The sequence below is a fragment of the Dendrobates tinctorius genome, unplaced genomic scaffold (assembly GCF_039654945.1).
Source record: "Dendrobates tinctorius isolate UK_male_01 unplaced genomic scaffold, ASM3965494v1 ptg000399l, whole genome shotgun sequence".
Lineage (NCBI taxonomy): Eukaryota > Metazoa > Chordata > Amphibia > Anura > Dendrobatidae > Dendrobates > Dendrobates tinctorius.
Window position 1 is genome coordinate 407,026 of NW_027362065.1, and position 16,344 is coordinate 423,369.

At 56.8% G+C, this 16,344-nt stretch overlaps 1 protein-coding gene across 1 annotated transcript; it reads left to right on the forward strand.

Annotated features, from left to right (window-relative positions):
- The first annotated feature begins 534 nt into the window (after positions 1–534).
- On the forward strand, positions 535–15,514 carry CRLF3 (cytokine receptor like factor 3). The gene is made up of 8 exons (XM_073563818.1): positions 535–852; positions 9,757–9,964; positions 10,156–10,240; positions 10,315–10,492; positions 11,260–11,482; positions 11,553–11,685; positions 11,835–11,947; positions 12,016–15,514. Exons 1-8 carry the CDS (start codon positions 739–741, stop codon positions 12,264–12,266), a joined length of 1,305 nt encoding a protein of 434 aa, XP_073419919.1. The 5' UTR covers positions 535–738; the 3' UTR covers positions 12,267–15,514.
- Positions 15,515–16,344: the final 830 nt, after the last annotated feature.

The following is a 16,344-nucleotide window of genomic DNA, read 5'->3' on the forward strand; positions in this document are numbered from 1 at the left end:
GTGGTGGCGGATCCCGGCTGGGGGGGGTTGTGGTGGCGGATCCTGGCTGGGGGATGTGGCGGATCCCGGCTGGGGGGGTTTGTGGTGGCGGATCCCGGCTGGGGGGGTTGCGGTGGCGGATCCCGGCTGGGGGGGGTTGCGGTGGCGGATCCCGGCTGGGGGGGGTTGCGGTGGCGGATCCCGGCTGGGGGGGGTTGCGGTGGCGGATCCCGGCTGGGGGGGGGTTGTGGCGGATCCCGGCTGGGGGGGGTTGCGGTGGCGGATCCCGGCTGGGGGGGGGGGATGTGGCGGATCCCGGCTGAGGGGGGGGATGTGGCGGATCCCGGCTGGGGGGGGGGGGGATGTGGCGGATCCCGGCTGGGGGGGTTGCGGTGGCGGATCCCGGCAGTCTCCGTCGTGGCTGCGCCTCGGTACAGATGACCCCCACAGGTCCGGGCCCAGCTGTAGCCCCCTAGGGTCGGTCCGGGGGCCTCGCTGTAGGTGACTGGGCGCCCGCACACAGCTCCATCTGGGAGTGCTGGGAGTTGTAGTGCCGCCGTCTGCTCTCCGGCTTCATGAACACCAGGGCGCAGAGTGACAGGCGGCGGGACCGGTTGTGTGCTGTCTGCGGACACCGCCTGTCAATAAAGCTCCGCGTATTCAGGGTTTCGAGGCCGCGCCCCTGCCGCGGGGCATCACGGGACTTGTAGTTGTGCCCGAGTTTCCGCAGTTGCACTGAGAGTTGGCGGCGGCGGCGGGATGGAGGCGCTGGACGGACTGATAACGGAGGCCAAGGAGAGCATGGAGGCGGCGAGGAACTACCGGGCGGAGCTGAGGCACCGGCTGCAGGGGCTGAGCCAGGCGAGGAGGCAGGTGAGGAGGAGCCCCCCAGAGACAGGACCCCCAGAGTGATAGGAGCCCCCCAGAGACAGGACTTCCAGAGACAGGACCCCCAGAGTGATAGGAGCCCCCCAGAGACAGGACCCCCCGAGTGATAGGAGCCCCCCAGAGTGATAGGAGCCCCCCAGAGACAGGACCCCCAGAGTGATAGGAGCCCCCCAGAGACAGGACCCCCAGAGTGATAGGAGCCCCCCAGAGACAGGACCCCCAGAGACAGGACCCCACAGTGATAGGAGCCCCTCCAGAGACAGGACCCCCAGAGACAGGACCCCCAGAGTGATAGGAGCCCCCCAGAGACAGGACTTCCAGAGACAGGACCCCACAGTGATAGGAGCCCCTCCAGAGACAGGACTTCCAGAGACAGGACCCCACAGTGATAGGAGCCCCTCCAGAGACAGGACCTCCAGAGACAGGACCCCCAGAGTGATAGGAGCCCCCCAGAGACAGGACCCCCAGAGTGATAGGAGCCCCCCAGAGACAGGACCCCCAGAGTGATAGGAGCCCCCCAGAGACAGGACCCCCAGAGTGATAGGAGCCCCCCAGAGACAGGACCCCCAGAGTGATAGGAGCCCCCCAGAGACAGGACCCCCAGAGTGATAGGAGCCCCCCAGAGACCGGACCCCCAGAGTGATAGGAGCCCCCCAGAGACAGGACCCCCAGAGTGATAGGAGCCCCCCAGAGACAGGAGCCCCAGAGTGATAGGAGCCCCCCAGAGACCGGACCCCCAGAGTGATAGGAGCCCCCCAGAGACAGGACCCCCAGAGTGATAGGAGCCCCCCAGAGACAGGACCCCCAGAGTGATAGGAGCCCCCCAGAGACAGGAGCCCCAGAGTGATAGGAGCCCCCCAGAGACAGGAGCCCCAGAGTGATAGGAGCCCCCCAGAGACAGGAGCCCCAGAGTGATAGGAGCCCCCCAGAGACAGGACCCCCAGAGTGATAGGAGCCCCCCAGAGACAGGACCCCACAGTGATAGGAGCCCCCCAGAGACAGGACCTCCAGAGACAGGACCCCACAGTGATAGGACCCCCAGAGTGATAGGAGCCCCCCCCAGAGACAGGACCCCCAGAGTGATAGGAGCCCCCCCCAGAGACAGGACCCCCAGAGTGATAGGAACCCCCCCCCAGAGACAGGACCCCCAGAGTGATAGGAGCCCCCCCCAGAGACAGGACCCCCAGAGTGATAGGAGCCCCCCCCCAGAGACAGGACCCCACAGTGATAGGAGCCCCCCAGAGACAGGACCCCACAGTGATAGGAGCCCCCCAGAGACAGGACCCCCAGAGTGATAGGAGCCCCCCCAGAGACAGGACCCCCAGAGTGATAGGAGCCCCCCCAGAGACAGGAGCCCCCCAGAGACAGGACCCCACAGTGATAGGAGCCCCCCAGAGACAGGACCTCCAGAGACAGGACCCCACAGTGATAGGAGCCCCCCAGAGACAGGACCTCCAGAGACAGGACCCCACAGTGATAGGAGCCCCCCAGAGACAGGAGCCCCCCCAGAGACAGGACCCCACAGTGATAGGAGCCCCCCAGAGACAGGACCTCCAGAGACAGGACCCCCAGAGTGATAGGAGCCCCCCAGAGACAGGACCCCCAGAGTGATAGGAGCCCCCCAGAGACAGGACCCCCAGAGTGATAGGAGCCCCCCAGAGACAGGAGCCCCCAGAGACAGGACCCCCCGAGTGATAGGAGCCCCCCAGAGACAGGACCCCCACAGTGATAGGAGCCCCCCCAGAGACAGGACCCCCAGAGTGATAGGAGCCCCCCAGAGACAGGACCTCCACAGTGATAGGAACCCCCAGTGACAGGAGCCCCAGAGTGATAGGAGCCCCCCAGAGACAGGACCCCCAGAGTGATAGGAGCCCCCCAGAGACAGGACCCCCAGAGTGATAGGAGCCCCCCAGAGACAGGACCCCCAGAGTGATAGGAGCCCCCCAGAGACAGGACCCCCAGAGTGATAGGAGCCCCCCAGAGACAGGACCCCCAGAGTGATAGGAGCCCCCCAGAGACAGGACCCCCAGAGTGATAGGAGCCCCCAGAGACAGGACCCCCAGAGTGATAGGAGCCCCCAGAGACAGGACCCCCAGAGTGATAGGAGCCCCCAGAGACAGGAGCCCCCCAGAGACAGGACCCCCAGAGACAGGACCCCCACAGTGATAGGAGCCCCCCAGAGACAGGACCCCCACAGTGATAGGAGCCCCCCAGAGACAGGACCCCCACAGTGATAGGAGCCCCCCAGAGACAGGACCCCCACAGTGATAGGATCCCCCCAGAGACAGGACCCCCAGAGTGATAGGAGCCCCCCCAGAGACAGGACCTCCACAGTGATAGGAACCCCCAGCGACAGGACCCCCAGAGTGATAGGAGCCCCCCAGAGACAGGACCCCCAGAGTGATAGGAGCCCCCCAGAGACAGGACCCCCAGAGTGATAGGAGCCCCCCCAGAGACAGGAGCCCCACAGTGATAGGAGCCCCCCAGAGACAGGAGCCCCCAGAGACAGGACCCCCCGAGTGATAGGAGCCCCCCAGAGACAGGACCCCCACAGTGATAGGAGCCCACCCAGAGACAGGACCCCCAGAGTGATAGGAGCCCCCCAGAGACAGGACCTCCACAGTGATAGGAACCCCCAGTGACAGGAGCCCCAGAGTGATAGGAGCCCCCCAGAGACAGGACCCCCAGAGTGATAGGAGCCCCCCCAGAGACAGGAGCCCCACAGTGATAGGAGCCCCCCAGAGACAGGAGCCCCAGAGTGATAGGAGCCCCCCAGAGACAGGAGCCCCAGAGTGATAGGAGCCCCCCAGAGACAGGACCCCCAGAGTGATAGGAGCCCCCCCAGAGACAGGAGCCCCACAGTGATAGGAGCCCCCCAGAGACAGGAGCCCCAGAGTGATAGGAGCCCCCCAGAGACAGGACCCCCAGAGTGATAGGAGCCCCCCAGAGACAGGACCCCCAGAGTGATAGGAGCCCCCCCAGAGACAGGAGCCCCACAGTGATAGGAGCCCCCCAGAGACAGGAGCCCCACAGTGATAGGAGCCCCCCAGAGACAGGAGCCCCAGAGTGATAGGAGCCCCCCCCCAGTGACAGGAGCCCCAGAGTGATAGGAGCCCCCCCCCCCAGTGACAGGAGCCCCACAGTGATAGGAGCCCCCCAGAGACAGGACCCCCTCAGTGATAGGAGCCCCACAGTGATAGGAGCCCCCCAGAAACAGGACCCCCACAGTGATAGGAGCCCCCCAGAGAAAGGAGCCCCACAGTGATAGGAGCCCCTCCCAGTGACAGGAGCCCCAGAGTGATAGGAGCCCCCCAGAGACAGGACCCCCACAGTGATAGGAGCCCCACAGTGATAGGAGCCCCTCCCAGTGACAGGAGCCCCAGAGTGATAGGAGCCCCCCAGAGACAGGACCCCCACAGTGATAGGAGCCCCCCAGAGACAGGACCCCCACAGTGATAGGAGCCCCCCAGAGACAGGACCCCCACAGTGATAGGAGCCCCACAGTGATAGGAGCCCCTCCCAGTGACAGGAGCCCCAGAGTGATAGGAGCCCCCCCCCAGAGACAGGACCCCCACAGTGATAGGAGCCCCCCCCAGAGACAGGACCCCCACAGTGATAGGAGCCCCCCCCAGAGACAGGACCCCCACAGTGATAGGAGCCCCCCCAGAGACAGGACCCCCACAGTGATAGGAGCCCCCCCCAGAGACAGGACCCCCACAGTGATAGGAGCCCCCCAGAGACAGGACCCCCACAGTGATAGGAGCCCCCCAGAGACAGGACCCCCACAGTGATAGGAGCCCCCCAGAGACAGGCCCCCAACAGTGATAGGAGCCCCCCAGAGACAGGCCCCCCCCAGAAACAGGAGCCCCACAGTGATAGGAGCCCCCCCAGAGACAGGACCCCCCACAGTGATAGGAGCCCCACAGTGATAGGAGCCCCCCCAGAGACAGGACCCCCCACAGTGATAGGAGCCCCCCCAGAGACAGGACCCCCCACAGTGATAGGAGCCCCACAGTGATAGGAGCCCCCCCAGAGACAGGACCCCCCACAGTGATAGGAGCCCCACAGTGATAGGAGCCCCCCCAGAGACAGGACCCCCACAGTGAGACCCCCGCCCCTCCCCCGGAGGAAACTGCTCTTCACCAGACGCCTTCCTGTGTAAGAAGGAAATGTGAGCGTCATCACATCCTGCCCCCCGACCTGTAATATGTGATATCACTTCAGAGCCTGTGTACAGTGTGACCCCGGCTGTCCTGATATAACGTTATCACCCCCCGACCTGTAATATATCACTCCGGAGCCTGTGTACAGCGTGACCCCGGCTGCACTGATACGTTATCACCCCCCCTGTAATATGTGATATCACTTCAGAGCCTGTGTACAGTGTGACCCCGGCTGTCCTGATATAACGTTATCACCCCCCGACCTGTAATATATCACTCCGGAGCCTGTGTACAGCGTGACCCCGGCTGCACTGATACGTTATCACCCCCCCTGTAATATGTGATATCACTTCAGAGCCTGTGTACAGTGTGACCCCGGCTGTCCTGATATAACGTTATCACCCCCCGACCTGTAATATATCACTCCGGAGCCTGTGTACAGCGTGACCCCGGCTGCACTGATACGTTATCACCCCCCCTGTAATATGTGATATCACTTCCGAGCCTGTGTACAGTGTGACCCCGGCTGTACTGATGTAACGTTATTATCAAAACCCCCCCCCCCCCCGTAATGTGATATCACTTCAGAGCCTGCGTACAGTGTGACTCCGGCTGTACTGATATAACTTTATCACCCCCCGACCTGTAATATATCACTCCGGAACCTGTGTGCAGTGTGACCCCCCCTGTAATATGTGATATCACTTCGGAGCCTGTATAGTGTGACCCCGGCTGTACTGATATAACGTTATCACCCCCCCATGTAAATGTGATATCACTCCGGAACCTGTGTACAGTGTGACCCCGGCTGTACTGATATAACGTTATCACCCCCCCGACCTGTAATATATCACTCCGGAACCTGTGTACAGTGTGACTCCGGCTGTACTGATATAACGTTATCACCCCCCCCCTCATGTAATATGTGATATCACTCCGGAGCCTGTGTACAGTGTGACCCCCCCTGTAATATGTGATATCACTCCGGAACCTGTGTACAGTGTGACCCCCCCTGTAATATGTGATATCACTCCGGAACCTGTGTGCAGTGTGACCCCCCCTGTAATATGTGATATCACTCCGGAACCTGTGTACAGTGTGACCCCGGCTGTACTGATATAACGTTATCACCCCCCCGACCTGTAATATATCACTCCGGAACCTGTGTACAGTGTGACTCCGGCTGTACTGATATAACGTTATCACCCCCCCCTGTAATATATCACTCCGGAACCTGTGTACAGTGTGACCCCGGCTGTACTGATATAACGTTATCACCCCCCCCCCCCCCCGACCTGTAATATATCACTCCGGAACCTGTGTACAGTGTGACCCCGGCTGTACTGATATAACGTTATCACACACCCCCCCCCCCCGACCTGTAATATATCACTCCGGAACCTGTGTACAGTGTGACTCCGGCTGTACTGATATAACGTTATCACCCCCCCATGTAATATGTGATACCACTCCGGAGCCTGTGTACAGTGTGACCCCAGCTGTACTGATGTAACGTTATCACTCCGGAGCCTGTGTACAGTGTGACCCCGGCTGTACTGATACGTTGTCACACACCCCCGACCTATAATATGTGATATCACTCCGGAGCCTGTGTACAGTGTGACCCCGGCTGTACTGATACGTTGTCACACACCCCCGACCTGTAATATGTGATATCACTCCGGAGCCTGTGTACAGTGTGACCCCGGCTGTACTGATATTACAGGTCGGGGGGGGTGATTACGTTATATCAGTACAGCCGGGGTCACACTGTACACAGGCTCCGGAGTGATATCACATATTACAGGTCGGGGGTGTGTGACAACGTATCAGTACAGCCGGGGTCACACTGTACACAGGCTCCGGAGTGATATCACATATTACAGGTCGGGGGGGGTGATAACGTTATATGTGATATCACTCCGGAGCCTGTTTACAGTGTGACCCCGGCTGTACTGATATAACGTTATCACCCCCCCTCATGTAATATGTGATATCACTCCGGAGCCTGTGTACAGTGTGACCCCGGCTGTACTGATAAAACGTTATCCCCCCCCCATGTATATGTGAAATCACTCCGGAGCCAGTGTACAGTGTGACCCCGGCTGTACTGATATAACGTTATCACCCCCCCCCCGACCTGTAATATATCACTCCGGAGCCTGTTTACAGTGTGACCCCGGCTGTACTGATATAACGTTATCACCCCCCCCTCATGTAATATGCAATATCACTCCGGAGCCTGTGTAGTGTGACCCCGGCTGTACTGATACAACGTTATCACCCCCCCCTCCCCAATGTATAATGTGATATCACTCCGGAGCCTGTGTACAGTGTGACCCCGGCCGTACTGATATAACGTTACCACCCCCCCCCCCCCCCCCCCCCCGACCTGTAATATATCACTCCGGAACCTGTGTACAGTGTGACCCCGGCCGTACTGATATAACGTTATCACCCCCCCCCCGACCTGTAATATATCACTCCGGAGCCTGTTTACAGTGTGACCCCGGCTGTACTGATATAACGTTATCACCCCCCCCCCCTCATGTAATATGTGATATCACTCCGGAGCCTGTGTACAGTGTGACCCCGGCTGTAGTGATATAACGTTATCACCCCCCCCTCCCCAATGTAATATGTGATATCACTCCGGAGCCTGTGTACAGTGTGACCCCGGCTGTACTAATATAACGTTATCACACCCCCCCCCCCCCCCGACCTGTAATATATCACTCCGGAGCCTGTTTACAGTGTGACCCCGGCTGTACTGATATAACGTTATCACCTCCCCCCTCATGTAATATGTGATATCACTCCGGAGCCTGTGTAGTGTGACCCCGGCTGTACTGATATAACGTTATCACCCCCCCATGTAATATCACTCCGGAGCCTGTGTACAGTGTGACCCCGGCTGTAATGATATAACGTTATCACCCCCCACCCCCCCGACCTGTAATATATCACTCCGGAGCCTGTGTACAATGTGACTCCGGCTGCACTGATATGCTATCACACAACCCCCGAATTGTAATATGTGATATCACTCCGGAGCCTGTGTACAGTGTAACCCCGGCTGTACTGATATAACGTTATCACCCCCCCCCCTGTAATATGTGATATCACTCCGGAGCCTGTGTACAGTGTGACCCCGGCTGTACTGATATAACGTTATTACCCCCCCGACCTGTAGTATATCACTCCGGAACTGGTGTACAGTGTGACCCCGGCTGTACTGATATAACGTTATCACCCCCCCACCACCACCCCCCCTGTAATATATCACTCCGGAGCCTGTGTACAGTGTGACCCCGGCTGTACTGATACAGTTGTGGCCAAAAGTATTGACACCCCTGCAATTCTGTCAGATAATACTCCGTTTCTTCCTGAAAATGATTGCAAACACAAATTCTTTGGTATTATCTTCATTTAATTTGTCTTAAATGAAAAAACACAAAAAGAATTGTCCTAAAGCCAAATTGGATATAATTCCACACCAAACATAACAAAGAGGGTGGACAAAAGTATTGGCACTGTTCGAAAAATCATGTGATGCTTCTCTAATTTGTGCAATTAACAGCACCTGTAACTTACCTGTGGCACCTAACAGGTGTTGGCAATAACTAAATCACACTTGCAGCCAGGTGACATGGATTAAAGTTGACTCCACCTCTGTCCTGTGTCCTTGTGTGCACCACATTGAGCATGGAGAAAAGAAAGAAGACCAAAGAACTGTCTGAGGACTTGAGAAACCAAATTGTGAGGAAGCATGAGCAATCTCAAGGCTACAAGTCCATCTCCAAAGAGCCTAAAATGTTTTGGAAGAATGTTCTCTGGTCAGATGAGACAAAAGTAGAGCTTTTTGGGCAAAGGCATCAACATAGAGTTTACAGGAGAAAAAAAGAGGCATTCAAAGAAAAGAACACAGTCCCTACAGTCAAACATGGCGGAGGTTCCCTGATGTTTTGGGGTTGCTTTGCTGCCTCTGGCACTGGACTGCTTGACCGTGTGCATGGCATTATGAAGTCAGAAAACTACCAACAAATTTTGCAGCATAATGTAGGGCCCAGTGTGAGAAAGCTGGGTCTCCCTCAGAGGTCATGGGTCTTCCAGCAGGACAATGACCCAAAACACACTTCAAAAAGCACCAGAAAATGGTTTGCGAGAAAGCACTGGAGACTTCTAAGGTGGCCAGCAATGAGTCCAGACCTGAATCCCATAGAACACCTGTGGAGAGATCTAAAAATGGCAGTTTGGAGAAGGCACCCTTCAAATATCAGGGACCTGGAGCAGTTTGCCAAAGAAGAATGGTCTAAAATTCCAGCAGAGCATTGTAAGAAACTCATTGATGGTTACCGGAAGCGGTTGGTCGCAGTTATTTTGGCTAAAGGTTGTGCAACCAAGTATTAGGCTGAGGGTGCCAATACTTTTGTCTGGCCCATTTTTGGGGTTTTGTGTGAAATGATCAATGTTTTGCTTCATTCTCTTTTGTGTTTTTTCATTTAAGACAAATTAAATGAAGATAATAATACCAAAGTATTTGTGTTTGCAATCATTTTCAGGAAGAAACTGAGTATTATCTGACAGAATTGTAGGGGTGTCAATACTTTTGGCCACAACTGTATAACGTTATCATCACCCCCCCCCCCCCCCCGACCTGTAATATGTTATATCACCCTGGCTGTACTGATATAACATTATCATCACCTGGTGGTTTCTCCCACAGATCAGGCAGAGCGCAGTGCAGACCCGGGCCGCTCTGCAGCAGCATTTTCTGGATATGCAGAGCGCAGTGTCCAAGATGCTGGACGACCGTCTGCTGTCGCTGCTGCAGCAGGTGGACGCCATCGAGCGCGACAGCATCAAACCGCTGGACGACTGCCAGAAGCTGCTGGAGCAGGGGGTGCACACGGCCGACGGCCTCCTCCAGGAGGGTGAGTGCAGGACACAGACCAGGGTGCATGGGGCACTGACCCTCTATATGGACCAGGAAGGGTGGGCTGCATGTTAATGCCCCCTCTGAAGGGGACACATGGTTCCTACATTGGGGTGCGTGCACTCAGTGTTTGGGAGCAGCTCCCGGGGGCGTTGGATGGTGGTGACTCGCAGTCCCTCTTTCCCCCAGGAGAGGTCGCTGTGTCCTGTAACGGTGGAGACCAGGAGAACTTGTGTAACTTCACCCATAAAGCTCTGCACATCCAGCTGGACAGGTGAGCGGCTTGGGGGATGGTGGGGACAGTGTGCATGGACGGGGTGCTCATTACCCACTGTGTGGTGTCTGCAGCCTCCCGGAGGTCCCCTCGCTGGTGGAGGTTCCCTGCCTCTCCGCTCAGCTGGATGACGCCTTCCTGCCCATTGCCAGAGACCACATCTCCAAACTTGGGACTGTGGCATCCAGACCCCCTGTGCAGATCGAGGAGCTGATTGAGAGACCTGGGGGCATCCTGGTGCGATGGTGCAAGGTGTGTATCCTCTAATATAGGGGTGAGGAATCTTTTTTTCTGCCAAGGGCCATTTGGATATTTATACCATCCTTCAGGGGCCGTACAAACTCCGCCCACAAAGTACATCCTGACTCTGGCACTGGTGTCAGGACGTAATCTTTCATTGCATGCCCTTCAGTGTTCAGTAGTGAACACTGCGTGTGTTCTCACAGAGCAAGAAGAAATTAAGGAGCTGGTGGCAATCAAAATAAAACTCCCTGCCAAAGAGCTGCAGTCCCTGAGAATCTGCCCGGGGGCCGGATAAAAGGTCATTAAGGGACGTAAATGGCCCTGGGGCCTGAGGTTCTCCACCCGAACCTGCTTGTTGTCCGTGAATAGAAACAGTTGGATGTGCTCATTGCTGCTCTTCCTCGTCTGTGCCGCCGCGCTGCTCCTCTTCTTCTGTGCCGCCGCGCTGCTCCTCGTCACCTGCTCTTTTAATGCACTGTCTCCGTTTTGTTTTTTTTAACCAAACTTCACCCTCTCTCCAGGCTTTGTGTCCCTTCTTCTCCGAGGCCGCCTTTCTGAGCTTCTCCCTTCCCTTGGGCTTCTAACACATCCTCTTTCTCCTCGAGGCCGCCTCTGTCCCCGGCATGTCCCCAAGGCCACCTCCTTCCTCAGCTGTTCCCCAAGGCTGCCTCTGTCCCGTTCTCCGTGTCCGCCTATGTCTCAGAGGCTGCCTCCGTCAGCTGTTCCCCATGGCCACTTCTGTCCCCTTCCCCTGCTGATTCAGTGTCTGCTCTCAGGTGGATGACGACTTTGTGGCTCAAGACTACCGTCTTCAGTACCGGAAGAATCCCTGCGGCCACTTTGAGGACGCCTACGTGGGCAACGAGTGCGAGTTTATTGTGCTCCACATTGACCCCAGCGTTGACTATCAGTTCAGGGTTTGTGCCCGAGGGGACGGCCGGCAGGAATGGAGCCCATGGAGCGTGCCACAGCTTGGTCAAACTTCCCTGGTCCCACACGGTCAGTGTTCAACTCTTCGGTGCACCCTGTGGCGTCCTTTACACTGGTGACCCGTCACTGTCTCCTGCAGAGTGGAGTCCAGGTCTGGACGGATACAGCCTGAGCAGTCGCAGGAACATCGCTCTGCGCAATGACGCCCCCCAGCACCACGTCCTCTACTCCAAGGCTGCCACATATCACCCTGGTCAGACGCTGACATTCAGGTGAGTGGAGTCTGCACTGCCCACAATGCAGGGGACGGACCCTCATGTCACCCCACATGTAATAATCCTAGCCCCCGCCCCCCCACAAGTGGCACTGCCGCCCATCGTGGCAGCCGCAGCGCTACATCATCCTGTTTGTCCTTCTGCAGGGTGGAGACCAGCGGAGCCCCAGACCGGAGGGACAGCATTGGAGTATGCGTGGGGAGAGAGGAGGGACTGGACTCCTTGCAGAGTGACCGGGCCGTGTGCATCGGCTCCAGTGGTGAGTTCTAGGGGCTGGGGTCCTGCCGTCACATCCGCAGGGTCTCATCTCTTCTGTGTCTCTTGTAGGCGCTGTCTATGTGAATGGTAAGGAGATGACCAATCAGCTGCCACCAGTCTCCCCAGGATCCACCATCACCTTTGACATGGAGCTTGTCAGCCTGGGAGCCAACAGCGAAGGCCCACACCAACGGCGCAGAGTGACTATCGGCTCCGGAAACCGGGAAGTGGTTTTTGATTGGCTGTTGGAGCAGTCATGTGACTCTTTGTACTTTGGATGCTCATTTATCCACCCCGGCTGGAAGGTTCTGGTGTTTTAGTTGTCTGAGGACTTGCAATATAAGCGATCCATGTTTTGGGGGTGCAGGGTCCCATGGCAGTCTCCATAGATGAGATGTTATCATAGGTCAGTAATAATTATATGTGACCAACCACACTGCCATCGGGCTGAGCAAATCCTGCTCCGATTCTTCCCTGCAGAGTGAGAAGTGTCCGTCCAGGATCTTAACCTGGACTGACAGAGTCTGCTGACGCCCTTTCCTTGCTCCGTGCTGACGCCCTTTCCCTTCGTCCCTGCTGACGCCCTTTCCTTGCTGCCGCCCTTTCCCTTTGTCCCTGCTGACGCTCTTTCCCTTAGTCTCTGCTGACGCCCTTTCCTTGCTGACGCCCTTTCCCATCGTCCCTGCTGACGCCCTTTCCCTTCGTCCCTGCTGACGCCCTTGTTGACGCCCTTTCCCGTCGTCTCTGCTGACGCCCTTTCCTTGCTCCGTGCTGATGCCCTTTCCCTTCGTCTCTGCTGTCGCCCTTTCCTTGCTCCCTGCTGACGCCCTTTCCTTGCTCCCTGCTGACGCCCTTTCCTTGCTCCGTGCTGACGCCCTTTCCCTTCGTCTCTGCTGCCGCCCTTTCCCTTCGTCCCTGCTGCCGCCCTTTCCCTTCGTCCCTGCTGCCGCCCTTTCCTTGTTGACGCCCTTTCCTTGCTCCGTGCTGACGCCCTTTGCCTTCGTCCCCGCTGGCGCCCTTTGCCTTCGTCCCCGCTGATGCCCTTTCCTTGCTCCGTGCTGCCATCTTACAGCTGTGGCTGCTGTGATCACAGGACTGCTTCCGCTGTTGTGTGAGCTGGCTGCACGGCCTGTAACAATGTTGATAGTAAAGGTGGAGCGCTCTGCAGGTAAACATGGTACTTTGTTCTTGTGGGTACTTGTCACTGCAGGAACACGTTACATTCACAAAGATGGAGATGTAATTGTGGAAGGGTTGACATCTGGGGCAGATTTGCTTTCGTCCACGTGCCTTTTGCTGGCAGTCTCGATGCGGCCGCTGGGACACCACCTCAGTATGATTGGGTGTGGGGGTGCTACCTCTAGTGCTAGTGTGCAGCTCAGGGCTTTTTATTTCTATAGCTGCGCCTTTTGGGCTTCCCCTATATTTGCTGACCGCACAAGTCACGGTCTGATCGTGGGATCAGTATTAGTCCAGAGGACACACTCTGTAGTCGCTCGCGCTACCTGTATGAAAGAGGCTTAGCTTCCTGCATCCGTCTTGCGTGGTGGAAGCAGTGCTGCCACCAGTAGGGGGAGCTCACTGTGTACTGTACTGCTGTGAGCGCTACCGCCATATGAAGGCATGTATGGTACAGATGTCACATATTGAGGGCTGCTATTTCAGGTTTAGCTGGGGAGGGGTTATTATTTGGGTGGTGTACGGAGGGGTTGGAAACAGTCATAAACCAAAAAGAAAAACAACCCTTAAAAAATACCTTTAAATTAAATCTGATTAAAAATTCTACAAAATATAAACAGCAGCTCTCGGGCCCTAGAGGTTGGGGAATATCAGCCAGGGAATAGGGTAATCATGCAGTGTGACTTCACAATCCTACACTGACCCTAATAGGTCCCTGGTACACTGATCACCTTCCTAACAGCAGAGGTCGGTGCCCCCACTCAACGTCGGCTGTCACCTTCTTAACAGTGGAGGTTGGCGTCCCCACACTGATCACCTTCCTAACAGCGGAGGTTGGTGTCCCCACTCAACGTCGGCTGTCACCTTCCTAACAGTGGAGGTTGGCGTCCCCCACACTGATCACCTTCCTAACAGCGGAGGTTGGTGTCCCCACTCAACGTCGGCTGTCAACCTTCCTAACAGTGGAGGTTGGCGTCCCCACACTGATTACTTTCCTAACAGCGGAGGATTGCGCCCTCACTCAACGTCGGCTGTCGCCTTCCTAACAGCAGAGGTCGGCGCCCCCACTCAACGTCGACTGTCACCTTCCTAACAGTGGAGGTTGGCACCCTCACACTGATCACCTTCCTAACCAGAGGTTGGCGCTCCCACACTGATCACCTTCCTAACAGCGGAGGATGGCGCCCTCACTCAACGTTGGCTATCGCCTTCCTAACAGCGGAGGTCGGCGCCCCCACTCGTATGCTGTCCCCTTCCTAACCGCGCAGGTCGGCGCCCCCACTCAACGTCGGCTGTCACCTTCCTAACAGTGGAGGTTGGCGCTCCCACACTGATCACCTTCCTAACAGCGGAGGTTGGCGCCCCCACTCATCGTCGGCTGTCACCTTCCTAACAGTGGAGGTTGGCGCTCCCACACTGATCACCTTCCTAACAGCGGAGGTTGGCGCCCCCACTCATCGTCGGCTGTCACCTTCCTAACAGTGGAGGTTGGTGCTCCCACACTGATCACCTTCCTAACAGCGGAGGTTGGCGCCCCCACTCATCGTCGGCTGTCGCCTTCCTAACAGCGGAGGTTGGCGCCCCCACTCATCGTCGGCTGTCGCCTTCCTAACAGCGGAGGTTGGCGCCCCCACTCAACGTCGGCTGTCTCTTACATTCCCTGTGTTCCCCTAACTTCTAGCCCGTACCCAGCATGCACACAATAGCACCTTTTGCCTACGGTCTCATTAATATCTCGTAATCTCTATGAAACTCAAGTTTGCGGTTAATGTGGCAATTACCCCCGTAGTCAGATCCCCCCCCAGAGCTAAGTGCCCCCGTGCTCAGTGTGAACCGTGCAATACCACTGTGCACTAATAGATATAGACCTTCTAGGGCCCGAGGGGGGCGCTTTATATTTTGTAGAATTTTTTTAATCGGATTTAATTTAAAGGTATTTTTAAGGGTTGTTTTTCTCTTTTTGGTTTGTGAATCTTAGGTATACCAAAAATACATTTATTGTGGTTTTCTACCGGGTTGGGGGGCAGTACATGTCCCTGAGCAGTGGGGAGAACTGGCAGATCATCAGGGTACAGTAAATGTGACTGGGTCCTGGGAACCACTGTCACTTATAGACAACCAAGAAACCAATCACATAAGATCCCCTGAGACTGACCCTCCAGCATCATCAGTGCTGGAACAGACCAACAGTTGCATCTGCTGAGCAGCTGTATCTAATCCTCTGGTGATGCTCTGTGTCCTCCGGTCTCGGGCGGGTTGTCACCGGCTTATTTAACCCTTCCACTTGCTGCTTTCCTCCTGCGGTTCGCTCCACGCTATGACTGTATTTCTGCCTCTTCCCCGGGGATTGTTGTCTGAGGACAGAGATAAATAAAGTTTTTATTTTTGACTGAAGCGTCAGTATGTTTCCCTCCGGATTTGGGGTCTTTTGTAGATGTCGATACCTCATGTACCAGCGCTGCGTCCCATGTCACTTGTATTTTCAAGTTGTCAGGGTTCCTCAGCTGGGGGAGGGGGTCCCCCCCCATATTAGTGAGGTTCCTCAGCTGTATGAGCGGCGGAGGAGTCCCCCCCCCCCCATGTATTAGTGAAGTTCCTCGGCTGTATGAGCGGGGGAGGAGTCCCCCCATTTATTAGTGAGGCTCATCAGCTGTATGAGCGGGGGATGGGGTCCCCCCATGTATTAGTGAGGCTCATCGCCTGTATGAGTGGGGGAGGAGTCCCCCCATATATTAGTGAGGCTCATCGCCTGTATGAGTGGGGGAGGAGTCCCCCCCCTATATTAGTGAAGTTCCCCGGCTGTATGAGCGGGGGAGGGGGTCCCCCCATGTATTAGTGAGGCTCATCGGCTGTATGAGCGGGGGAGGAGTCCCCCCCCCATATATTAGTGAGGCTCATCGGCTGTATGAGCGGGGGAGGAGTCCCCCCCATATATTAGTGAGGTTCCTCGGCTGTATGAGCGGGGGATGGGGTCCCCCCATGTATTAGTGAGGCTCATCGGCTGTATGAGCGGGGGAGGAGTCCCCCCCCCATATATTAGTGAAGTTCCTCGGCTGTATGAGCGGGGGAGGGGGTCCCCCCATGTATTAGTGAGGTTCCTCAGCTGTATGAGCGGGGGAGGGGGTCCCCCCATGTATTAGTGAGGCTCATCGGCTGTATGAGCGGGGGAGGAGTCCCCCCCATATATTAGTGAAGTTCCTTGGCTGTATGAGTGGGGGA